Below are 27,031 nucleotides of genomic sequence, written 5' to 3'. Positions count from 1 at the left end.
GGTTTTTTTTAATTTGTTTATATTTAGGTTTTTACTCACATGTCTTTCAAGTTTCTTTTCTCCAAACTGGAAAATAATTATCTTAGTAAATCTGCTACAACTATTTATAGCTTCCTTAGGAATGTCTTACTAACTCTACTAGAGAAATGAGTCTAAAAGAGTTAGTATTTAACAGAAATACTGACTTCCTGGGCTAAAGGCAAGCAAACGGTGTGTACAATTTTTAAAATTTCTTTTTACTGTGCCTATAATTCAAAATGCCATAAAAAATGTTTAATGTCTTTTCCACACCAAGTGTTCATGTTGCCCTGTAATTTACTTCAAAGAATTGCAAAGGGGTTATTCAAAGGCAAATTATCCTAAAGGCAATGAAGGGGATGATTGACAATAGTGAATTCACTCCCAGGATGCTGCTGCTGATTATCAGTCAAATAATATAGGACTCCAAAGTCTCTTCTACCATCCCCATCCTAACTCTACTCCTCAAAAGTAATCACTTGCAAGTTTAGATTAAATACCTCTAGATGTTTCCTAGACATTCAGTAGATACATGTTCATCTCCTGCTCTGTGCCATGCACTGTTGTGGGTGCCGGTATTACAACAATACTCAAAAAGAGACCAACTCTCTGCTCCCAAACTCTTTACGGTTTAGTGGATGAAACATAGAATGAATAAACAAACCAGTAAACATACAACATGGTATCAAGTAATGGTAAGTGCTAAGAAGTCGATAGTAGGACAAAAAGACAGAATAGAGGTGTTCGCTAGTTTAGTTGGTGTGAGGGATCAGGGAAGCCTTCTTTCCCTGAATACAGTGAGAAAATAATCCCCCCCCACCCCCAATAGGGTAAGAGAGTCTAAGCAAAGCCAACACAGCAAGTGCAGAGACCCTGGAGCAGAAGCAAGCCTGAGAGAGTTGAGCACAGCAAGGAGGTCAGTACTGCTGGAACAAAATATGTAAGGGGAAACCAGTTAAGAGATGAAGGTAGAGACAGGGCTTGTGATGAGCTACATAGGACTTAATGAATTAGGCATTGATAAGGTTTGACTCATACTTTAAAAGAGGCAATTTGGCTGCAGAAGGAAGAGACTGAAGGGGTTCAGGACAAGAACTGGGAGACCGGAAGGAGGCTACTGCAGTAGGCCAGGAGAGAGATGACGGTGGCTTGGCCTCTCTCTCATTCATTGGTGGTAGGAATGCAATGGTACAGCCACCTTGGGAGACATTTTGGAAATTTCTTTAAAAAACAAAACATACTCTTACTATGCAATCCAGCCATTGTGGTCCTTGGCATTTACACAAATGAAAGTCTGGAAAAGTCTGCATACAACTATTTGTAACAGCTTTTTTGTAATTGTCAGAACTTGGAAGCAAGTAAGATGACCATGGCTGAGTGTATAAGCAAACTGGATATCCACACAATAAATTATGATTCAGCAATTAAAAAAAGAGCGATTAATACATGAAAAGACAGTTTGGTATTATATCCGTAATAGCTAAAAAGGCATTTTAGTGCCCTGCAAATGATTTTTATATTTCACAACCAGAAGGATAAGTGATGTGCTCTATTAAGTGAATATTAATATAATGCAGAGTTGTGCCTTTGTCATCTATCAGATTTATAATCCAAGCTGATAGTTACCACATAGTGTTCATGAATGATAAAAATATTCTTCCTCAGTCTTTATATATATATTACATATATAGCATATATCTCTATATATCTATATTTATATATCTATATATATATCTATTTCTATATATCTATATCTATATATCCTTAGCCTTCATATTATTAGAAAGAGAGGATGAGAGAGGGAGCGAGAGAGAGAGATTGAAATTAATTTCAAGGAATTCATTCATGTGATTATGGGGGCTAGGAAGATGGAAATCTTCAGAACAGGCTGCCTCTGGCTGGAAATTCTGGCAGGAGTAAATATTAACAATCTTTAGTCTGAAAGCAGTCTGAAGGCAGAATTCCTTCCTCTTAAGGGAATCTCTGTTTTATCTCTTAAGGCCTTTAATTAATTGGATGAGGCCCACTCACCTTATGGAAGGTAATGTGCTTTACTCAAAGTCTACTGATTTACATGACAATTGCATCTAAAAAACACCTTGACAGCAACACTTGGACTGATGTTTAACAAAATAACTGGCACCATACCCTAGCCATGATTACAATATAAAATTAACCATTGAAGAGTTATTGGTTGCTTTTTCAAAATTTGCTTTTAGTTATAGAATAGCTTATCTCATGCTTTACTCTTTACATACTCCTTCTATACTCTTATCACCACAAATGAATTCACATTACTCTTTCTCCAAGATTATATCTTCATTCCTTCTTAATGAATGACATCATACATCATGATTAAGAACTACCATATTATCAGACTCCTAAGTCTCATATCTGTATTTGACAGATCATTTCCATATGCTGATTTTGTTGATGATATGTCTTAGATGACTTATGAGTTTAGAACATACAGCCTTAAAGATATCAACATTAATTGACCACCAACACAATGTGTGTCTGTCATTCTACTTGAAGTAGCTGATAAAACAAGGCAGCAGGAGAATTCTTGGAGCTCCATGACATCCCAGGATTATAGCACAATGGTTCCCATTCCACCTGTCCTGTTCTGTGTTTTTATTTGATCACTAGATAAGAAGTAATAGAAAGGGCATAAGCCCTGAATTTTCAGACCATGTAGTGTAGTGTCTTGATGCAATGGGCTAAATGATCCAATTTAATATGGACAAAATGCTAAAAAAATTATTTTGCTTTGCGTTCCAATGTCAGTGTATTAAGCGTAAATCAAAACCACCCAAACGTAAGTTCCGAAAGAAAGTTAAAAAAGATACAAAGTATTAATCAGTATTAACTTCCAATTATGCAAGGCTCTTGTATCTTCATATATATACCTGTAGTTTTGTAACTCCAGCACTGAAGTTTATATATTGTGTCAAAAGGCATTTCAAAACCGCATTTGTAAATATTGGCAATTGTCTGTGCTCTAAATGTTTCTAGAAAAGAGCAGCACATAGAGGTCATCATATAACCTTTTGAGACTGTTCTTGGTAGTATTGGGTGCTGTGGATGGGCTTTCTACCTTTTCTGCCCTTTTATTAGTCCCTGCTCACTCAAGATGGTGTGACTTGTTTTGGAGACTTTAGCACGCAGTATCATTCTGTCTTCCTTCCATCAGCTTATGATCCTGGGGATTCACCCTGTACAAAGAGATTTACTTGGGGCGAATGGAACCCCAAAGCCAAAACCAAAGTGCGCTAAAATTAGCTCTGAATTATTAAACTGGTGCACAGATACGGAATTAACAAAGTCAAGTGACAGACAGAGGTGGCCTGTGTTCTTCCTGGAGGCAAAGCTCAATTGCTCTGTGGAATGTTTTTATCGTTTGTGGGGAGGCTTTCACATGGTCTTCCCAGTTCAGACCTTTAGGAAGTTCTGGATCACTGGAGCTGACCAGCCTCAACCATAGGTACTACACCCACCGGTCCAGGCAGTGTGCTCTATCTGGAGCTTCTAGAAGATAGGATGGTGCAGTCATTTCACTTCCTGTTCACTTCCCCACTGATGTATTTGATTTCCTTGGCCAGCTGATGTCCACCCTCAAGACAGCATCTGCCCTTAACTCGGAGTGTTTCTCTTCCACTTCCATTGGTCCTGTCATCTAAAATGAGTTTTCAAAACAATCTGTTTATCTTTTTTTCTTCACTTTTTAACCTCTGATGTTGATCTCATAATGAATGTTAGAGTACTTGATGTCCTATTTTCCTACAATTTAGAGATAACATTCAAATGAAATAACACGTGTGAATGACCTGTAGACTCCAAGGCCTTATGCAAGCAGCCTGTGCTAGCTAGCTGCACTGTATATATGCATGACTAGCAAATATAAGAGGACTTTGATAACTTCTACTCCTTGTTTTCTTTCCAGTCCAGTTGCCTCCTTTAATAACAGACATCTGTTTATGAACTTTCTTCTCTATTTTAGTTCTCTTCATGACTAGAATAGTGTATGAATTGGTATCTCCAGACAAGTATGACAGTATTTCATTTGCAAAGCTGCAAATGCTCAACTCCATTAGTGCTGGCCTTCAGAAGATGATCAATTTGAGAAATTCAGAGCTTTTCAAATGTTAATCCAATTATTTTTTTTTAAGTAGCTCATACTAAGGGATGATCAGAGAGTGATTTGCTATATTTTGAATCCCATTGCAATGTTTGTTTATTATCAGGTTTTTCTTCACTTTTTCCTAAAGTTTAATCGGTATAAATTTTTGTAGAAGACTGCTGGATACTGAAGATGAACTCAGTGACATTCAGACAGATTCGGTCCCATCGGAAGTACGGGACTGGCTGGCGTCCACCTTCACACGGAAAATGGGGATGATGAAAAAGAAATCTGAGGAAAAACCAAAATTTCGAAGCATTGTGCATGCTGTTCAAGCTGGAATTTTTGTGGAGAGGTAAGTGGAATTGTTAGTATTTCAAGATATAAAATTTGGAAGGTAGGAGATATACTTACCATCTCAAAGTTATACAAGCCAAACATTTTACTTATTGAGGAACACTGCAATTGTAAGTATACCCAGAATGAGGAAATTTAGAACATCGTTATAAATTTGCCTTAACAAAAATGTTTTGTCCTGGGTTTATTACTTTCATTCCTTTTAAATTGACATAAAGACTGGGATGCCTGGGTGGTTCAATCAGTTAAGTGTCTGCTTTCAGCTCAGGTCATGATCCTGGGGTCCTGGGATTGAGCCCCATGTCGGGCTCCCTTTTCAGTAGGCAGTTTGCTTGTCCCTGTCCCTCTGCTCTTCCCCCTGCTTGTGTGCTCTCTCTCTCTTACAAATAAATAAATATTTTTTAGAAAGAAAAGACTAAAAGCAGACTTTTGAATGCCTAGTGTACCTCAAATGTAGCTTTGTGAGTAATTTATTAAATTATACCACATTCATACATTATTTGTATATATTTGTATAAATTATACCACACTTATTATTTATTAAATTATACCACATTCATACATCACATTCATATATTACACAACTAATTTTACTGGAATAAAATGTAACTTTTCATAAAACAAATTCTATACTACATACTAAAATCAAATAAGACTTTCTCTGCAATAAGTCAAAAAGACCATCCTCTTTGCATAATGGGAGAAAAGCTCCTTATGTAGCTTTTGTAGAGTTCTTTGACATTTCTGTCACTAAAGCAAGGAATACTTCATGGCCCCTAGAAGCACCAAATCAAATCACCGTAGTTTCTCATGTGAAATACATGCTAATGTGACCTAATTTTATATTTGTCTAGCCCTTAAGAATACAGTCTATTTTTCTGTCTAGGAAACAAGATGTTCCAGAATTAAAGCTAAAGAAATTACTTGAAATAAACATGTTACATCTGACAATTCTGAAAACTAGTTATTAGAAATCCCTTAGATTAAAAAAACAATTACTTTTTATTAAGTTATATATAAAAAGATGAAACATTTTTAAACTAATAAAATTGAAGAGAGAATTTTTTTGTCAATATACTTAAATGAGAGAGACCACATCATTTTTCATCTTCTGACATCTCTAGTTATTATTTCTAATGAACATTATACACTTTAATTTTCCTGTTAAAAGAAAAATAGGAAACACATTTGGGTTCCCAAAATGTAAATGAGAATGTATAACAAGAAGTATTTGATGCCATTTAAAAATATAACTACAACATAAAGCTTGAAGTTCTTGCTTTGTGCCTCTACTATCCATAATAACCACCACTCGGTGATTATTTAAATTATTTTGAGTATTTTATTAGCCCTATTTAATTGGCTTTGATAAAAGAATCCTCATAAGAAGCAATTTTATTAGTGTGGTAAAGTGATAACCACACCCCCTTAGAAGGTATATAAAATGGTCCCAACTCTGCCCGGTGGGACCAGAAATCTGCAACAGGGAAGCAGGGCTGGAGAGAAAGATTATCTATAATGATATTACCATTTTTTTTTTTAAACAACTTAGGAAAGTGTATGACATTTATTGATTTTCATTAACACCAAATCAAAAATATCTCAATAATAGTTCAGAAAGTCAGTGAATCACAGATAAAAGAGAATATGTGTGATTTGCTGAAAGAATGTATATTTTGTCTTTTTCAGAAAATTTTGTAGAACTTGGCAAACTAAAAAGAAAGCAAACTGTGGGAGTAAATTTCTATTTCCATCCAGTAAAAGATTAAGATTTCCGTAAAAATTTATTGGTATGCTAAATGTTCATTTTTTTCATATGCTACATAAAATATTTTACTTAATGACCTATAGAAATATCAAATATACTTAACTGGCAAACAGTCTTGAAGAAATAAGCATGTTACAAACATATGGAAATGAAATCCCAATTAGTTGAGGCATAAAATAGGAACCTATGTTTATCTTGAATTTTCAAAGATAATTGTCTTCCATTTTGAAAATTAGAAAGCCTTCCTGAGTATTCTTTCAAGTTCCCCCTCCCAAGACTCCATGCCTCCACAAGTCCTCACACTTCCATTACCCAGGTGCACTTTCCCATCTGCTCACTTCCCTGTCTCCCCTCCTGAAACCCAGGCCCCAGCTCTGTCATCTGCCATCAGAAACAGGACAGTAGCTTTCCAATTAGGTCCTCACTTCCTCAACTGCCCTCTCCAAACAAGTCATTCTACAGGGACTTTTTAAAATATAAATTAGTCCCTGTCACTCCTAAGCTTAAAATCTCTTGATGGTTTTCCATTTCACTTGGTATTAAGGGTGATTTCTATATCATGGTTTTGCAGGGTTCAGCACTTTTTTACTTTCTTGTCTCATCAAGTGCTACCTTCATTTTTGACTGAATTTCTATATTGCTCTGATTTCAACGCACATCCTTAACCCTTTCTTCCCTTGGAACCATAATCCTGTTATTCCCTCTACCAAAAATGATTTTCCCTGCCCTTGCTCCTGGCTGGCCCTTCCTGTCTCTCCAGACGCCTTCCCTGATCGCTGTGCACACTGTTCAACACTTTGTCTGCCCTGACAGTGGTTTACCTCACAGCACTGAGTGCTGCTTGTAATCATGGGTTTTTTATTTATTGCCCCTCTTCACTGCTCAGTAAGCCTCACAAAAGCAGTACCTGTCTTTTTCTTGTTCTCTCTGGGCTCTTACCTAACACGACGTCTGACATAAGGTAGTTTTTAGTTTTCGTGGAGTTTTTTTGAGTTCTTGAATTACACATCACAACTGTAGTAAAAGCTTCCAAAAATAATCTACCGTATTTCCAGCTGGACTTTCAACACCTGCAGGAGTCCAGGAAATTCATTGTTCTTTTTCAGCAACTTGTAATATGTCAGCTATTTACTCAAGGGTGAGGCAGCCGTATTACGGTCTGCCACAAACAAATTCTGATTCCAGTCCTCCTTATTTTTTTGTCCTAATACTTTATTTCCAATTATAGGATTAGAAAAGATAATGGGGAAGTTCCTCCATTTCCTCAGAAAGATAATCTTCAAGGTCTTGCTTTATATTCCATGTAATGAGAATGCACCCTGACATTCATTCCTTAAGCCTATTCCAGTTCTAAGAGATCAGCACCAGAGTTCTGACAGAGTTCGGGGCCCTGGGAGCCCCAAAGAACCTAAGAATTGTAGGCAACAGCATGGGATGCAGAGTAGTGAGAACAGTAACATCAATGATACTAATGGCTTTCTTGTATTGAGCACTTATTATATTATGCTAGACATTTATATCATTTACTCATCACAAAAAACTTATAATTATCCTCATTTTACAGATGAGTGACATTATATAGCTTTCCAAAGGTCACATAGCTAGTGAGAGGCTAGTCTGTTATTTAAAGCATGTCTTCTCTTTGCTGTATCCTACTGCCTTTCGGTGACCTGAAGTCACAAGGATTGAAAGTTACTTAATTTTTTTAAAATTTCTTACTTCTTATTATTATATATATTATATATACTATTATATTGACCTTATTTTCCTAATCCATCATCCTTTCATTTCTCGTCCCTCTATTTTTTAGTAGTAATGACTAGAATAGATAGAAAAGACTGTTGTCTCCCAAAAAAACCCCACAAAACAACTAAATATCATTATTGACAATAATTATTTTCTGGATCTGTTATAATACAATTACTATTTTCCTTGTCTGCAAAACTATAATAATTATACCTATCTCAATGTAGTAATTAATATAAGTATTTTTATTTATAAAATGCTCTGAAATCTTCCAAGAGAGATAGAGAATAAGGATAATTTTTTATTATAACCGATTACCCACATTCAAAAATTGAGTCATTTAAAATAAATATTAAATGGAAATAGTGAAATAAAGTAATAAGGTCTCTGTGATAAAATGGGGAAATACTTTATCAAGGAAGGTAGGCTAGAGGTATACATAAATGCAATATTTTAATTCTGAGCTTTTAAGAAGTCAAGATTCAAAAGAGGAACATGAGAGGCACCTGGATGGCTCAGTTGTTTAAGTGACCGTTTCTTAGCCTCAGTTCAGGTCATGATCTCAGGGTCCTGGGATGGAGCCCCACTTCAGGCTTCCTGTTCATTGGGGAGCCTGCTTGTCTCCTTCTCCCTCCACCCCTACCCTTGCTGGCATTCTCTCTTTTTCAAATAAACAAATCTTTTAAAAAGAGAGAGAGAGAGACATGAATTATTGGCATTTATTATCTTTAAAAGAGAGGTTTTACATAGAACTAAGTAATATATCTTGTGGCTTTTAAATCCATAAGGTACCTTGAATCAAATAGGTTAGTATCTAGGGGCACCTGGGGGGCTCAGTCAGATAAGTGTCTGACTCTTGGCGTTGGCTCAGGCCATGATCTAAGTGTTGTGAGAGTGAGTCCTGCACCAGGCTCAGCACTCCGTGTGGAGTCAATTTAAGCTTCTCTCTCCCTCTCCTTCTGCCTTCATGCTTGTACTCTCTCTCTCCCTAAAATAAATAAATTTTTAAAATCTTAAAAAAAAAAAAAAAAGTTAGTGTCTTCTGTAGTAGTTTTATGAAATAAAATATTTTCCAAGTGGCTATTTCTTATGTTAACCTCCCTCATATAAATTAATGATGTAATCATTAAATTTTTACTTTGTTCAGGCATTTTGGGAGAAATTACAACAGTATAGTCTAGGAATGTAGCTTGCCAATGGACTGACATATGAAAATGAAGGGACATGATTCATAGTTAATTGTTTCTTCCCAGGATATTGGGGATGAACCTTGTACTTGCCAGTTCTGAATAGAAGTCTATGCTATTCCTACACATTGGGTATCACATTGATTTTCTTGTCACATGAACTAATGGAAGAGTTTCATGGATTTGGTTTATGTCATTTTGGTTACCTATCAGAAGATCCAGCAAATTACTGATGGATAAAAATATTTTTATTGGTGCTATTTATAAAAATGGAAATAACTTTGTTCTACATAATGTTTCTTAATTTTTATTACATGACAATTTGAACAAGCTTCAACAATTTTTGTCAATATGCTCTGGCCTAAAATTTCTAACTTTAAAAAAAGGAAGCTGTGTAAATTCTGATGATACTACATTTTCTGTCTTGTAATTTCCATTTTATAAGAAAAAAAGAAGAGAGAAAGAAATCCATAAAGGAAATATTTTAGTGACATTCAGCTTCCTGATCTAAAATTTTGGCACATAAATGGATGCAAAACAAGAATATTCTTCTCTCATCGGTATGGGCGTGCCAGAAAGTTTGTTGCACATACAAAGGACAGTCTCTTTTAATAAGATGAAGCAAAGAAAAAGATGTCAGTCATATTGACTTCGTAGGGTGTTTGTGTGTAGACAAATTCGTATTAACCCATGTCACATTGTAGATTCTCAATAAGTGGTGATCATAGTAATAATTATTACCACAAAGAGAGCCTGTAACTAATGATAAAAGGTGAACATGTCAAAAGTAATCTTTTCCCTTACATTTTAAAAAAATAGTTGAAATCTTTGAGTAAATGAGTCTTACATACACACTTGTTTTTCTTTTTCAGGATGTACAGAAAGTCTTATCACATGGTTGGTTTGGTATATCCAGAAGCTGTCATAGTAACATTAAAGGTAAAATAATTTCAATTATTTTAAATTTTCAAATAGTCATTTTTTCAAATTTTCTTACAATGACTGGGAGAAAATGAGAATAGGTCTTTGCTACATCTTATGAATTGATACATGAAAAATACCGTAGCCATTCACATGTCATATGTTCCAAATCATGGCTCATCATAGACTTAAATGAGGATTGATTTACATTAAGTCAGTGCATGTGTGTGCACACATATATGTGATTTTTTTCCTTCTTCATGCTTTTTTTAGATGGATCTTGAATTGAATTTTGAGATGGCACCAGGACTTATCAAAATATATGTGTTTTTTTATGTATATATTGTGGGAAATTTTCATGCATTCAAAAAAGGTGTTCTAGGACAAAACTTACATGAAAGAAATTTGTTTAGAATTTTAGGTCTGAGAACACATAAAAAGATACAATTAAGAAAGAAAATAACAAAAAAAAATTCAACTCTCTTATCTCTGCTTTCCCTATAGCTGACGCCCAAATGCAATATTAAATACTTTAGAAATAATTGGAGCCAAAATTCTGAAGTAATGAAAGTTTTTGGTTTACTTGTTTCTACTGTGTGTGTATACAAAAGCACTGTTCCTATTTCTGTTCCTATTCTAAGCTCATCATTTAACATCTCTTATTTCTTTCTATCATTTCATTTCAGTGGAGAAATTCAACTTTGTCTCCTCTAACAATTTCATGGTGGTTTTCCTGTATCACCAAGAATTTAAAAGCCATGGGCAACAGAATATCCTGAGTTGCTTTATTTCTGATATTTTAAACTCCTTTCTAGTTTACATTTATATTGCTATTTATATTATATCTTTTGTTAATTTTCTCTTATACATTCCCTTTGCATTTTTTTCCTTTGCTGCATAGTAGACTTTAATTTTATTAATTTAAAGAGGTGGTTTTTCTTGGACACTTTTTTATATTTATGTTTCTAAGCTATAAAAAAGACAGGTATATAAGTGAAATGTCACATTATAGGATATTAATTACTCCTTGGATCTTGTGAGGTTTTTGTTTCATCAACTGTGAGCAAGAATATTACTTATTTTTATTTCTTTTATTTTAATAACCTTTACTTAGAAACCAACACAATATTTTAGTATGAGAGAAAGTTAACACTCTTCTAAAATGTAGTAGAGAAAAATGTATCAACTAAAAGGTTGAGGGAGGAAATATCACTAGTAAAGAATATTTTTAGTTAAATAGCTCTTTCTTCCTGAGATACCTTCTTGTCTTATTTATCCTCAATGGAGCATCTACAGTAGTTTATAAGTGTAAATCATCATTGTTGACAAAAATCCCCCAAAGTGGAGAACTAACCTTTTACTCAGTGTGAAACCCTGAGCAGGAACTATAAATAGCAGCCTCCTAACAATCTGAACTAATTCTTGTGTTAGCTTTGGAATTTGATAAAAGATTTGTTGGCCTCATTTGAGCTTTATTGATGTTAAAATGCCTGCTTACACAGCCTTCAGAGATTTTAAATTTACAAAGTGTTTGTAAAGCAAGTGTTTGGGGATCAAATCACGACCAAATACAAGGAATTTAACAAAGGCGTACAAGCAAATCAAAAACCATCTCACTGGTGTTTTCAAGTGATTAAAAATACCATTTGAAGCTGTTATTACTATTTTCAAATGCATTATTTTTATTTATTTTTTATTAATTATTTTTATTAACATATAATGTATTATTTGCCCCAGGGGGTACAGGTCTGTGAGTCATCAGGCTTACACAAAAGCAATATTTTTAAAAGAGACTGTTTGAATACTATTTATCAGATTCTCAGTTTAGTTTCAGCATGTTATAGTACAGATTGTTGGCCTCTCTAAAAATGTATTAAATGAAGTAAATAATCCCAGCTCAAATTCAAAATTAAGGCACAGTTTTAAGGTTGCCCTATTCAATACTAAACTTGCTGTGTGTATGTAAGCACACACTTTGCTAAGAAGTTCTAATAATCGTTAGAACTGACTGTTGTATTTCTTTAAATTTTTAAAATTTCATTGATATATTTAGCATTGGAGCTCCCACTCTACATGAAAACCTCCTTAGTGTATAGGACTGATATCACTTGTTACAAGTCCCTTTTTGTGAACACTTCTGCAAGTTTTCAACCTGCAGTTACTTAAAGCAAAAATCATGAGGTAGCTGGAATGGTTTGGCATAGCTCTCATTGCCTTCTCTCCCACAGTTAGTGGATTTTTTCCATGGGTATGTATGTATCTCCCTATAGGCCTGACCACTTCCCTTGGGAATCGCCTGAAATGCTATAATTACTTTCCTCTTCCTTCTCCTCTATCAAAAGACTCACTTCCTTTTCCTTCCCATCTGTCCCTGGAGGAAAGTGTAAATGAATCAGCCAAGGTTAGAGTGAGTAATAAGGTAGTATATACTCTATCTTTCTAGGTTATTTGAAACTTAAAAGAAGACATAAAATATCAAAGCTTTAAATCAAAGCATTGACTCTTACGGTGGAATTTCAAGCCAGGTAGAATGTAGTGGGTGGGAAAGAGAAATTGGGGCTCTTTTCCCCTATTCCTCCATTGACACCACCCACATAACCTGTAATACTACCTTAAAATGAATCCTCCTCTGGACAAGTGATTTATAGCATGCATTTGAAGAGAGACTGAGAATAAGATCGTTATTATAGTGTTATCAGGTTTATTACATCAAGCTTGATAACTTTGGGATTAAGGGGAAGATTTTAACACTTATATTACCCATTATGGCCTCATTTTTGTGAACCCATGGATACTAAGTGGCTCTGTCATACCAGACCCTGGAAAAAAATATAGTCTGATGTTCTAAATAGAAATGTGACCTACTAAATCTACAATGCCTGATCTCTCCAAGAATTTTTCACAGAAAGAAACAACTAAATGATATTGCCATCTAAAGCATTTACTCCTTTTTTCATTTTTTACAGGACGTTGATAAATGGTCTTTTGATGTATTTGCCTTAAATGAAGCAAGTGGAGAACACAGTCTGAAGTTTATGATTTATGAACTGTTTACCAGATATGATCTTATCAATCGTTTCAAGGTCAGAAACATGGAACTCAAAAATGAAATGCTCTTAGAATTCGTTATCTGAATAAGAATGAAAATGCAGAACATCGAGTCATTAATCAATGCATTTTATAACATTCCTAGTTGGCAGGTCACAGAACTAGTGGAACAAGTTCACCACATGATGCAGCCATTATCCACGACTCACTGACATATCCATACGGACATTGTGAGGCCATTGTAGCCTCATTCCAACAAGATACCAACATCCCCCTGAATTATCCACAGACCAATCATGTCGTGATTAGGAGCTATGTTTTTAAAAAATATCGTCTTCTGTGTTCCTAAAACACAGAATGAACCTTTCCTGGCAGCTTTTCTTAAACCGAGATGAAAGGGCTTCTAATTAATTTCATTTTAGAGCCATTGAAGCAGCAGATTTGATCCAGATTTCTGAGCACTCTGCAACCTATACCCTTCATCATTACCAATGGAATCATGGAATTTTAGATAGAAGGTACTGGGAGGTCATTTGTTTTAATCCCTTGTATTACAGATAGAAAAACTAGACATCTCCAATTGTCATTGAGAATTTTACTCTTTTAAGAACTAGCCTTCTGTCTTGACTCTGGAAGATATAAACATTTAAAGGCAACAGTATGGATAAGATTGTTATTTCATCTACCTTAGTTAAATACCTGGGGGTTACAATCTTTCTTAGGATTGAAAGCTAGCAGGTTAATGAAATAGTTTTTCAGAACAGCCTACGTGTAACCTCAAAAAACTACTGCCCACATCTGACTCAGTTATGTCCCATCCCAAACATTGTTGTGTTCATGTTGATTTAGTGCTACTCTTTTGGCCAAAATATAATCATGATTATTACTTTTTGCAGATTCCTGTTTCTTGCCTAATTTCCTTTGCAGAAGGTTTAGAAGTTGGTTACAGCAAATACAAAAATCCTTATCACAATTTGATTCATGCAGCTGATGTCACTCAAACTGTGCATTACATAATGCTTCATACAGGTATCATGGTAAGAAAGTTTTTATAACTGAAGTTTGTTAATTTGGAACATCAAATTCCTTTCTCCTACATTGCCATTGTCTCACATTGCCATTGTCCCTTCAATACCCACAGGAATATTATAAGTGATGATCTTTCGGATTTTTGAGGGTTAATGAATTACTCATAATATACATTTTCCAAAAAATATTTTAACTCCATGAAAAAAGATACCCAGAGGCAAATGTAAATATATTGCAAATTTTCCGAAATTTGGACTCCCGGACATTTTTGTTTATAATTTTTTCCCTATAGGAATCAACCAAAAAACAAAACAAAAAAAAACAAAAAGTGACCTACACAAAGTCTTGGGATAAAAGTTAATTACAGTGCTCTTCCCTCATGTTCTCCCAAGCTGACTTCTGTGGATTTTTCTCTTTTACTTGCACTAATAATCACAATCAAATCCTAATAGGGACTTTGGAAATGATTTATGTGAATTTTTCCAAATTCTCCTTCCTCTTCTTTGCATCTAAATGAATCAATCAATCAATCAATAAATAAATGATTCAGCAATGCAATCCAGGACAACAACGAGTAGATGTTAAGAATTCTGACTCTGCCTGGAATTTCTATAATGTCTCAAGAGTTTACAGTGACTCCCAGAAAGTGAAAAGGAAGAAGCAACTCTTTCGTCTAAAAATTCCACACTGAGGTGGGTTCAAAGGGATACAGACCATAGGAGATGCCCAAATCTTGGTACCTTCTTGATTCCTGATGTGTCAGCCTCTGCTGAAGCAATGCCATAAATTGCATTTAAGTAGAATGTTCCATCAAATCCCATAATATACATTGCCTATCTATTTTGACTTCAGAAGTCACATACCCATTCTATTGAGTCATTGACACTCAGATCTATGTAACTAATACTCTTTGGGGCCCAGAGATCCTCAATATCTCATCTGTCCACACCAGAGATTATTCCTAATCTGGTCCCATGCAAAGTCCCTAGAGCCACAGTGTTGTCCCGAAGATCCTGAAAACTTAGAACAGTTACATGATTCTTCAACTTTGTTATATATAGAAATTTTTCATATTAATTTTATTTTTCCCCAAGAAACTGTAGTGTGTTGTTCACTACACATACAATCTATTCACTATGGTTCATCCAATAGTGTCTCATATGATGATTGAAGAAATTGTTTGCTCCTCTTCTTCATCTTTCTTTGCCTCCAAAATGTTGCACATCCATCAATGCCTTGGGCTCAGATCCCACTCCTAACCCATGTTTTGATTATCTGTTGCTCCAAAACAAACTGCTCCAAAACTTACTGGCTTAAAACAACAACTTATCAGTAGCTCTCCAAGGTCTTTAGTTAGGAGCGTCCCAACTAGCAGGTTCTCAGTTGAGATGATTGATGGGCTTAAAATCAGCTAGCAACCATAGCTGAGGACATCATTGAACAAGATACCCATGGTGGTTCACTCACATAGCTGGCAGTTGGTAATGGCTAATGGCTGGGAGCTCAACTTCTAATAAAGGCTTTTATTTAATAAAGAATTTTCTTGGACTCTCACTACCAATTCAACAGAAATCTGCATTCTACCACAAAATTACAAAGTAACATAACCTGCTTTGGAGTTAAGTCCTATTTGGGGGAGGCAGAAATCTCAAAAACTTTAATTGAGGCAGTAGCATGACCTCCTTGTGACCTTGTAGAAGGCTGAACTGTATGTGTTGTCAACATCAGACCTTGTGCTATCCTGTAGTAAGTTATATATGTGGACATCACAGACTTATGGTATAAATGTACCCATTGGCCGAGATCAAATGCAGTCATGGCTAAACTTCTTGGTCCTAGGTTGAAGCTTACTCACTCTTCTTTCCAGGGGTCTGATTTGACATGTAGAAAGAGGAAGTAGAAGGTTACGATAATCAGTAGAAAATCAAGCATGCAAAGACATAGCTTTAAGATATTATAAGCTTTTAGGAAGTAGTATATGTAACCTTCCTTGTAATTGTTTCTAGCAGGTGCGCGCGCGCACACACACACACAGAAATTCTTTTAAAGTTCCTTTGCTTTAATAAGACTTCACTGTCACAGCTGTTTCTTAAGCTCTTTGCCTCCTGACAGCAGCAAATGCTGTTATCCTCGAAAAAGTCACTTCAGCATCTTCCTGGTTGGAGCTGCTTGCTGTTTCCTCTCTAAGGCCTTGGTCTTGAATCTGATAGTGAGATGGTTTTCATTTTAAGTGTGGCATGTCCTCTTTCCTGAGTTCTGTGGATTTGAAAAAAAAATTAGCTGAAAAATGAAATATTTAAATGATTCTCTGAAATGGAAACTGAAGTGATTAAGTTTCTTCAGAACAAGATGGAATGGAAAAGTAATGCCTACTTCAGTATAATCAAATATCTACTTTAATTATGAAATTCAATGAGAAGATGTATACCATATTATGCTGGGAAGTAACCAAAATTTCATCATTTAAAAATATATTTCTGCTTAAGTACATTTTTTTTTTTTGCTATCAGTATAAAGGGAGCCAAATAAAAGTCTCTGATTTCAGCTTTAGAACCTCTCTTCTGAAGGTGACATTGAAGAGATAAAGGATGACGTAAATACAGAAATTCAAATCCACGGTGTGACTTTTCCCTCAGGCTTGTGAGGAGAACCTGTTCCCGGATATAACAAGCCATTCCAACTTCTTTGGAAGATGGGAAATCTGGCCCAGCCTGACATGACTCCTAGAAATTTGACATTAGTAAAGATCACGTAGTCCTTAACTTACCAATCATAAACAGAACTTCGATCTACTCTAGCAGGTTTCATTGGAGAAATTGTTTCTGATTAATTCATCCTTCAGCAACAATGTGTCAGTGGGCTCTTTACTCATCCATTAGTTTGGCCATTACAAAAATAGTCTAGTGGAAGACTGTCATTGTTGTCTGAGATCCAGAAAATACATTTCAACTACAGGAAGTAATGAGAAACTTTATAATAGACAGTAAGAGGAAAGGCAAAATGAATTACGATTTATTGCCTATGTTGTGAAAACTAGGTTTCACAGCCAGCTTGATAGCTTTAGGGAAGTTATTTTAACAAGCTTTTCTTCAGATGAAAAAAGTAGTGGTAGGGGAGTATTAATTTTCACACAGATGAATATGTTGGTTCTTTGAAACAACAAAAATGTATTATAGAAATATTGATTTAGCTGAAACTCCTCAGATTTGATGTGGGGAAGACTGGGTCACTGGCTTTAGTTTTAGTTGATGCCCTGGCATTTCAGGATGGTCTTATCTGGGTGACATTTCTGGAGCACTTTGGGCAGCCCCAAACTCTCAGGTGACTAGTGCAGCCTGCCACCTGCAAAATGGTCTGAGGACTAGTTACTGAAGGGGACTATGATGAAGCTATTGTCCTTCAGTTTGTTACTGTCACACAGGATACCCTCAGCCTGGAAGGAGACACTGCAGAGGAGAGCTGATGCTAGTACCCCCTCTGTCTGTCCTTTGACAGTTAACTTGTAGTCCTGTGCCAAGGCGACGGTGGTGTGTGGTAGCTCAGTCCATTGGCTGAAGAGAAAATTGCTTCACCAAATGCTGCCAAGCCACCTCCCAAGTGTCTCTCTGAATTTGAAATCTTCCAAGGGCCTTTGTAAGGGAACACTTGTGTCTAAGGGCTCCTGACCCTGTGTTCTAATATTAAGAGTAGAAGAAGGAACGATGCTATGAGATCTATTTGCTTTGGAAGTCGTAGTCCCCTGACCACACCCAGAAATAGCTTCCCATACTCTGGATTGACTCAGTTTTTCTCCAGTCTGTCTACAAAAAATATGCCACTATGTCTCTATTCTACCAACTACATGGAAATACTATTCTTGCAAATGGCTTCCCAGAAAACAATGTTTGGAAGAGTAGAAAGTCTGTAGGCTTTCAAGGCAATCAGACATAGGCTTGAAACCCTGCTCTACCATGACCTAGATCACTCACTCACTACCTTGGTTTTCTTGTCATTAATATGTGGCTAATAATACCATGTAGGATGACAGTGAAGAGGCACAAATACCATATATGTAAAGCACCTAACCTAGTTCCTGAAACATAATAGGTATTAACACACATCCTGATATCAATAACGTCAATTTATTTTTATTATATATTGCATTATTTTATGTGTATTATGTATTAATATTATTATGACACTTTTTACTACTGGATAAGTTATAGCAAACTGTGTCATCCTATTCAAAGTTAGAGAAAAAAGTGTCCAACCCTATAATTTAGCTAAGAAAGTTGTTAATTATGGTGTTTTAGACACAACAGGAACTAATAGGTCAATGTGATTTTCTGACCCGAAATTCTCCCAGCCTTAATATGCACATACACTCTCACTTTCTGTCTCTCACACATAAACATACACACACTGAATAATTCAGATATGAAAACTTACATCATAAGTATTAAAGCTCTATTTAGAGCTTCTACCCATCAATATACTCAGTTAAACTCTTTAGAAATTCTGCTTCTAAAACCTTGGAAAAATGTATTCTGTATATTGCCTCCATCAAGTAATGAATGCTGTAGTCATCCATAAAAGGAATATTGTGATCTCTGGAAGGAACAGAAACCTTGGAATCAGATTTTGGGTTGAATTCCTGCTCTGCCATTTGATAGCTATGTAACCTTTGGCAGGTTGACTCAATTCTTTAAGATCCAGCTTTGTTACATGCCAAGTAAAGATAAAAATATTTACCTCATAAGTGGAAAGTAGGATGGTTATACAAAAGAGACCATCTAGCTAAAATGTCCAGTCAATGTTAGTTCCTTTTCCTTTCTTTCTGATATCATTATAATAACTATTGATGGCAGTCAGTATCTCCCTATGATATAATTAGAGGACTGCTCATTTTAGAATTAGTCTACCTGGGCATTTCTCTAGGCAAAATGCAAACTGTGGTTTAGATGAAACACAGTGCCTACACTGCTCACGACCCATCATTTTAACCCTTTATATCTGCCCATGAGAAACCAGAAACATGTAGGTTATGCACTGACCACTGTGCTAGTTGGGAAGAGTGACAGGACTCAGCCTCATTCTCTCTTGAATATTCTCATGAATCACTTACAAAATCCATGAATATAAGCATTCATTTTCTGAGTTGGAATTCTCATTTGGCACCAGTGTAAAATGAATGAACAACTAAGAAACTAAAAATCAGCCCAAAATTCTACTTTCACTAATACAAAATAGGTGTGCTTTTAAATTAAGTGAGAGGGTTCAATATTTCACTCTTCAAACTATTTTATCATTTGAACTTAATTATTAGGGCCATAGTGTGGCAATAAATAAGAGGGATTCATGGAGGAAGTACTATTTATGGGAAGCAGAGAATAATGAGACTAAAAACAGGAAATAAGTATAATCAATTTTAATGGCTAGGAAGATAATTTTAAATGCTTATGAGATAATCTATAATTAAAATCCATCTCTGCTGCCCTAATTTAATGTTTTTTATAATTGTAGCTTCATTTTCTATATTATTGTAAGTATTAAATATCACTTTTTTAAAATGACAGTTAAATCTGTTGATCTTAAATATAATCAATAGGAAATACATAAGGGGCACCTGGGTGGCACAGTCTGTTAAATGTCCGACTCATGGTTTTGGCTCAGGTTGTGATCTCAGAGTCCTGGGATCAAGCCCTGCATTGGGCTCCACACTCAGCGAGGAGTCTGTTTAAGATTCTCTTCTCCTTCTGTCCCTCTACCCAATGTGCACTCTCTCTCAAATAAATAAATAAGATCTTTAGAAAAAATAGGTTATGGTTAAGAAAATTGGCAACCCGTTTCTCAGATCAATTTTTTTTTATAAAACAAAGAGTTTCTGGGGGTACAAAACCTGGTTTAACTTCAATTGCTTCCCATTTCATGGTGTTTAATTCCACAGTCTCACTGGGGACATTGGAGGCTCAGTCCCACTTCAGGCTATAATAGAGGCCATTCTTCCTTTTAATGACTCACAATTAAATGCACCCATAAACACAAAATAGCTAGTTATATCAACTCCCATTGGTCTGAAAATCATTTCTGCTTCAGTCATCCAGCTGTGAGACATTTATTCTTGAATTGCAATCACTAAAGATATGTTAGCTCACAATTATTTTCCAGACTCAATGCCTTCTACAGTGCTTTTAAGGTAGTAAGTTCAGCAAAATGACATTTTTTCTGTATTTTACTATTATATAAGATTTGCAAAAGACACAGCAAATACATTAACTTAAAAACTTCTCTTAAAATTCCACAGGGAATGATCACTAATTCTATTTTCATGGGAACTGTGGCTGAGAGGGTAAATAACTTATTTGCCTCATGATCAACAAAGATTTAAAACCAGGATTGTCTGATTATCCATATTCTCTTTCCACAACTCCTTACTGCCTCCTCCAAATGCAAAACTCATGAAATTCAAGTCAGCAGACAAATATTAAGTTCCTACTATGTGCCAATTACCAGACTGGTAACTGGTAGATTATGTGAAGAGGAGCAAAAATTTATAAGATCATGCCTTTGTCAATTATGAAATCCAACAGTTGTCACCTCTCATTTTGGACTCATGGACCTACAGTGGCTCCCTCCTGCATCTTATACAAAATCCAGATTCATCAGCTCTAATCAAAGTAGTCTATCAACTCTTCCCATAATCTGCACTCTCTTTCCATTCTCATTCCACTTGACTCTCCAACACAACTGTACTATGGGCAATTCGATTTCCATATCGGTCTCCACAGTATCATTCTGCATCTGCTCTTTCCATTTAGAATCTCTCTGTTTCTCCCATGGCATTAGGTGCAAATTTTTGTGCATCCTTCTTCCAAGATCACTGCCACCAAATAGATATTCTATCTGTCCTTCGATTTTATCTTTTTCTGTGACCGTTTATCAATTATGCATGTAGTTTCTATTTTTCTGTTTTTTGTACAATGTAATTGTTTCAAGTGTGTGGAATGAGACTACTAACGAACAAGCTCCTTGTCATTGGGATCCTCCATTCCCAACATCAAGTTCCATCTACTTGCACCATTATCTAACAGAACTTTCTGTGATGATGGAAACACTTTGCATCGGCACTGTTCCACATGGTAACTACTTGCCACATGTGACTCCTGAGAAGTTGAAGTGTGGCTTCTGTCCCCGGGGAATGTGAACTTAATTTTACTTAATTTTATTTATTTTCAATTTAAGTAGTGGCCCATGGTTATTCATAATAAAGAGTGTAGTAAAACTGTTATGCAAAATGTCAGTGATGAATAAACTACCAAATTACCTAGTAGAATTATAATAGCAGAGAAATTTTGTTAAGCCATCCACCTGATAACAGAAAGATCAATGTATATGAAGCGGGTGGTCTGGGTTTTAAATGAAAACACTTGCTCTATCTTTTATTATTAGGTTTAATTGCACAGTCAGAATATAATGTGTTATGAAGAGCAAATTTGGTAAATTCTTAGAAACTCTTACGAATCTTAATATGAACTATATAAGCAAAGTTCAGTTCTCTAGTGAGCAAAGTGAATATTTTCAACTCTTAGGTGAAAAATTTTCTCATAGTAGGATCTTCTACAAAAGTTGAGCTAAAGATATTTTAATGGTGTATGGGCCCTTATGTCAAAAATTACTAAACTAAAAAAATTACTAAACTGTAACCGATTTCATGAGGGCCCAGATTCATAAATCTGTGAATTCAAAAATCCACACAGGGTTTACCTTTTAAATGATGGAAAATTACTCCTTTTCTGATTGATTAGGAACATTATAATGTCTGTATTTTGAACCTACAAGCCATGAAACAATCATTGACCTCATGAATCATCCATTATGCATAATCAACGAATATGAGAAAGGAAGGAAAAATGTATTTGAAATAAATAAAAATAATTTAATGTATTTATATGATTACTTATACTGGCTGCACTGAAAATCTCTTTTGTAGAAATACAGCATGGCCTCTGCTTTGTAAATATGATAGTATCTTTCCTTAATTTACCAGCACTGGCTCACTGAACTGGAAATTTTAGCAATGGTCTTTGCTGCTGCCATTCATGACTACGAGCATACAGGAACCACAAACAACTTTCATATTCAGACAAGGTAAGCTACATAAAATATTAACTTTTCTTTTTTTTTTTTAAAGATTTTATTTATTTATTTGACAGACAGAGATCACAAGTAGGCAGCGAGGCAGGCAGAGAGAGAGGAGGAAGCAGGCTCCCTGCTGAGCAGAGAGCCCGTTGCGGGGCTCGATCCCAAGACCCTGGAATCATGACCTGAGCCGAAGGCAGAGGCTTTAACCCACTGAGCCACCCAGGCGCCCCAAATATTAACTTTTCTAACTTAAAATTTGAAGTTTATTTTTCTACATATCTCTTATTTTTAATAAAATTTTTAAAAAACAGTGAAGATGTCTAGTAAGTAGTTTTAATGGATTTTAGCAAAATTCCTTAAGTTATAAACACTTTCTCAATTATTTATCAAAAAAACTGTATAAATATTTACTGACATATTTAGCAATTTAAAGAATGTAAAAATGTGTCAGATAATGTCTCTCTGCCCAGAATTTATACTTTGAAGTATCACACAATTCAGACATCTGACTGACATGAATCTTGCAACATGTTATTTAAGGCATTAGTTTAGTATCATTATGTATGTGAAAGTAATAAAATTGTGCTTTTGAAGAAAATCAAAGAAACCTTATTTCCAGGTTAGTGTGAAGTGTTAAATTTAAAATAATTAGAAAATGAGGTTTTTAATGGTGCTAATAATGACAGTTATTAGAATCAAAATTCCAGAGTGGAGATATATCTGTCTGCTAGGGCTATTATCACAAAATCACAGATTGGGTGGTTTAAATAACGGAATTTTTCTCAGAGTTCTGAGGCCTAGAAGTCCAAGAAATGTCATCAGGTTTGGTTTCTGCAGAAGCCTCCCTACTTGGCTTAGATGGCCACCTTCTCACTGTCTTCACATGACCTTTCCTGTGTGGGTACACATTCCTGGTATCTCTTCTTCTTCTTATAAGAATATCAGCCATATTGGATTAAGGCACACCCTTATAACCTTATTTAACTTTAATTACCTCTTTAAAAGCCTTTTCTCCAAATACAGTCACATTCTAAGGTACAAGGGGACTTCAACATATGAATTTTAGGGAGACATAATTCATTTCATAACAGAAAGGTGCTCTGTGTTCTTTTTGGTTGCAGAGATCTCAATGCCTGAGAGGCAAAATGTGTCTAGGACCCATCATGATCCAACTTTCTATACATAGGTCCCTGACATTTCTCTAAGTCTTTCACTAGTCAGAGTTGCTTGAGATGGAGATAGAAGTTGAGAAACTGATACTGCTCTAGAATTACTGTAGATCCCTCCAGTCTTATTAAGGGAAAATTAATATTTTTCTTTTTTTAATTAATAGATTTAATTTCTTAGAGCGGTTTTAGATTTATAGAAAAACTGAACAGAAAGTACATAATTCCCATATACTCTCTTTCCCCACCCCCACAGTTTCCCCTATTGTTAACATCTTGCATCAGTATGGTACATTTGTTATAAGGAACCACTACTGATACATTATTATTAACTAAAGCCCATAATACATATTAGAGTTTAGTTTTTGTGTTACACATTGTATGGATTTTACAAATGTATAATGCCATGTATCCACCATTGTGGTATCATACACAATAGTTTCACTAACCTAAAACCTCCGGTGCATCATCTATTCCTCCCTTCCTCCTTCCCTCCCTCCCTCCCTCCCTCCCTCTCTCTGCCTTTACACCTGACAACCACTGGTCTTGATAATATCTTGTGGTTTTGCCTTTTCCAAAATGTCTTATAGTTGAAATCATGTGATATAAAGCCTTCTCAGACTGGTTTCTTTCACTTAATAATATGCATTTAATGTTCCTCAATGTCTCTTCATGGCTTGATAGCTCTTTCAGTTTCATTGGTGAACAATATTCCATATGCATGTTACAGAGTTTGTTTCCTTATTTGCCTATAAAGGATATCTTGGTTACTTCCAAATTTTCGAATAAAGGTTATGAATAAAGGGGCTATCAACATTCATGTGCAGATTTTTGTGTGGTCTGTTCATTTGCTTTTTAATAACAATATTTCTAACAACCGATTTTGCAGCTATAGGAAATTATTTTTTTTAATGTGGAGATCATAGGAATATTTTATCAAAAGATTAGAGATTTTTAGAGCTTTCAGTGACTAAAGTGACAGAGAGCCACATTATGGATCATTTAGTCAAGGCCTCACAGTCTAAGAAGAGAAAACAAGAGATGAAATGACCTACCTGTCTTCACAAATGGCAGTGGCAGAATTGAGAAGCTGAGAAGAGGGACAGTCTCAATTCAGTCTACTCATACAACTCTGACCCCAAGACCAAGGCAGGTACATGAAAGTTCCAGTCTTCTATAGCCTGAAATGGGATGGACTTAGATGGCGTGGCCCCTTGATGGAGACAGAGGAAGGCTTGAAATTCCAGCAGTGAAATACTGAGGAAGGCATTCTGTCTATTCCCAGAGCTTTTGAGATTGACAGACCATGAAGCATAAAGGCAGACCTAGAGGTCTGTTCATGTGGAAGAGGATGTTAATTACCTACACATTTGTAGAGTAGAGGCAGCTCTTCCATTTTTGTGTCAAACATCAAAGTGAAGGTAGACCATGCACATCATTTTTGTTTGTCAAAGACCTTTCTATATCCACTGAATCCATAATGAGTGAGATTTTAGTTAAACACAGCTCATTACTGAGCTGAGCCCCACAGTTTTAGCAGTTGGAGAAGGGAGCAAGGGATTGGTTATCCATGAACACTTCTTGTTTCTTCTACTCTGTAAAGTGAAGGCCAAGGGCTAGCCTTCTCCAGCAGTAGTGCTGGGCCATCACTTCCAGCTTTCTCCTTACCATCCATTTACAACTGATGAAGAGTCCTAACTTACTTATGCTCTGGACTGCAGAAAAGGTGAAGGAAATGGAGAAAAAGGGAAGAGGTGGAAGAGGAGAAGATAGAGTAAAGAAAGAGGAGAGGGAGAAAGAAGAATTCATTTTTCCCCCAATTTTACATTAAGAAACTCTGTAAATAAAGGGGAGAAAGTGTCTGGCATTTTATATATTTTCTTACAAATTGCCTATAAATTGCCTACCGGGATCAATTTAAAGGATTAATTATGCAAGAATTTGAGAATTCTATAAATGAACATGTTGTGGTGACCATAAACACAACAATATAATGTGCTTTTAAAACTCTATCACCTTTCCATTTTGTCCAAAAAAAAAAAGATCTTATGTTACAAGTATCAATAATTCTATTGTATTTTATATCATTCATTGTTTCTTGGATTTAGAATGCTTTTCTAATATGGAGAACTATATACTGGATAATGCAAAATAAAAATAATTTAGAACATAGTGCAATGCTAGATTTTAGTTCAATACAGACATTATAATTCATGAAATCCTTGAAAGTGTAAATAAATGGAGATGATTTCTTTTTCGTAAAAATACTGAGCTACATGTTACCATGGATACTGAATGTTGCTTAGAGTTTTGTTCTTTTCTTAGCAGTCAAAGACCATCTCAAACATTAAGATGGTGCTGTATTATCAGAATCTTATTGGATTTATGAGACAAAATCATAGTAATTTGCTACAATTAAATCCGGTTCAAAGATATAGCTTTGCTTGCTGCTGAAAGTAAAGGACAGTGATACTTGGAGCCATGTCATGTAGTTACACTGCCGTGGCTAGATTTGAGTCCATATGATACAAATGACATGTGATTTACATGTCAGTTTTTCCCATGATCTGTGTGAACTTCTGGAGATACTTGGGCAAGATATATTCAGTCCTCTCTTGAACAAGGTTTGCAGGTATACTTTTCCGTATATTGAGTTATGATTATTGGTTAGAGAATTTTTAGGCCATCATTGGGATTAAAAGAAAATCTATTGTGGAATTATGTACCATTAGCTAACTACATATGTTTTTCTATTTTTATGATAGTTCTAGAAACAAAAGATGAAGTAATTGTTCTGCCTCATAGGTCATTTTCCCTATGTTGGATTAATAATAAAGCTTGGTTTATTTAGTAGATCATTAGATACAGATCTCAAATAGGTTCCTTGCAACCAAAACCAGGTTTCTTTAGTTCTTTCTTTTATTTATCCTTCCCTATTCTTTGGTAAACATTCAGTGGTAATGTCAGTTCTGTAACCAGTACTACTGACTGAGAAGCCTAAAACAGTAAGTCTTAATGAGGCAGTTTTAGTGCTGACGAACTATAGGTCTACCACAAGGAATGAAAAACGAAGAGTCTGGGCATTGCAGCAAGTGAAAACTGAGTTGCACAGGTTTTAACTTGACTTCCCTTTTGCTATTTTTGCTGCCTCCAATTTGGCAACGTATATGGGTGGATGTGCCATTTTAATACATTAAACATAGTGGTCCCGCTTCCATTCCACATTTGCAAAATGATCTGGCAATCTAAGAGGACAGAGGAAGAAGCCAGGGCTCCATTATACAGATCTGAGAATGCTTGCAATATTTCATACTTTACGCTAGACCACTAAGTTCAGCAATGCTGCTTGAAGTAGTTTGTTTGCTTAAATGATGTGAAAATATGGACAGGTGAAAAGCAAAAAAATTTCCTTGATGAATTCATCACTCTAAAATATAATGTTTGTTATAAATTGGTGGTAAAACACACATTTCACATTTTGGTTTGTTTTTTTTTTTTTTTTAAGGTTTTCTCAGTTAATTTAATGCCGCAGGATCTAAATATTCAAGTT

At 35.4% G+C, this 27,031-nt stretch overlaps 1 protein-coding gene across 6 annotated transcripts in view; it reads left to right on the top strand.

Annotated features, from left to right (window-relative positions):
- PDE1A (phosphodiesterase 1A) overlaps window positions 1-27,031 on the top strand; it is a 344,008-nt gene that overhangs the window by 260,982 nt on the left and 55,995 nt on the right. For all 6 annotated transcript variants that reach the window (XM_047722353.1, XM_047722355.1, XM_047722358.1 and 3 more), the window contains 5 exons: window positions 4,311-4,493; window positions 10,069-10,135; window positions 13,084-13,200; window positions 14,062-14,202; window positions 22,221-22,321. In XM_047722353.1, the coding sequence (XP_047578309.1) occupies window positions 4,311-4,493; window positions 10,069-10,135; window positions 13,084-13,200; window positions 14,062-14,202; window positions 22,221-22,321 (609 nt within the window). The remainder of the gene's footprint in view (window positions 1-4,310; window positions 4,494-10,068; window positions 10,136-13,083; window positions 13,201-14,061; window positions 14,203-22,220; window positions 22,322-27,031) is intronic.

The sequence above is a fragment of the Lutra lutra genome, chromosome 3 (assembly GCF_902655055.1).
Source record: "Lutra lutra chromosome 3, mLutLut1.2, whole genome shotgun sequence".
NCBI classification, from domain to species: Eukaryota; Metazoa; Chordata; class Mammalia; order Carnivora; family Mustelidae; genus Lutra; species Lutra lutra.
This window is presented reverse-complemented; position numbering and strand designations above follow the sequence as displayed.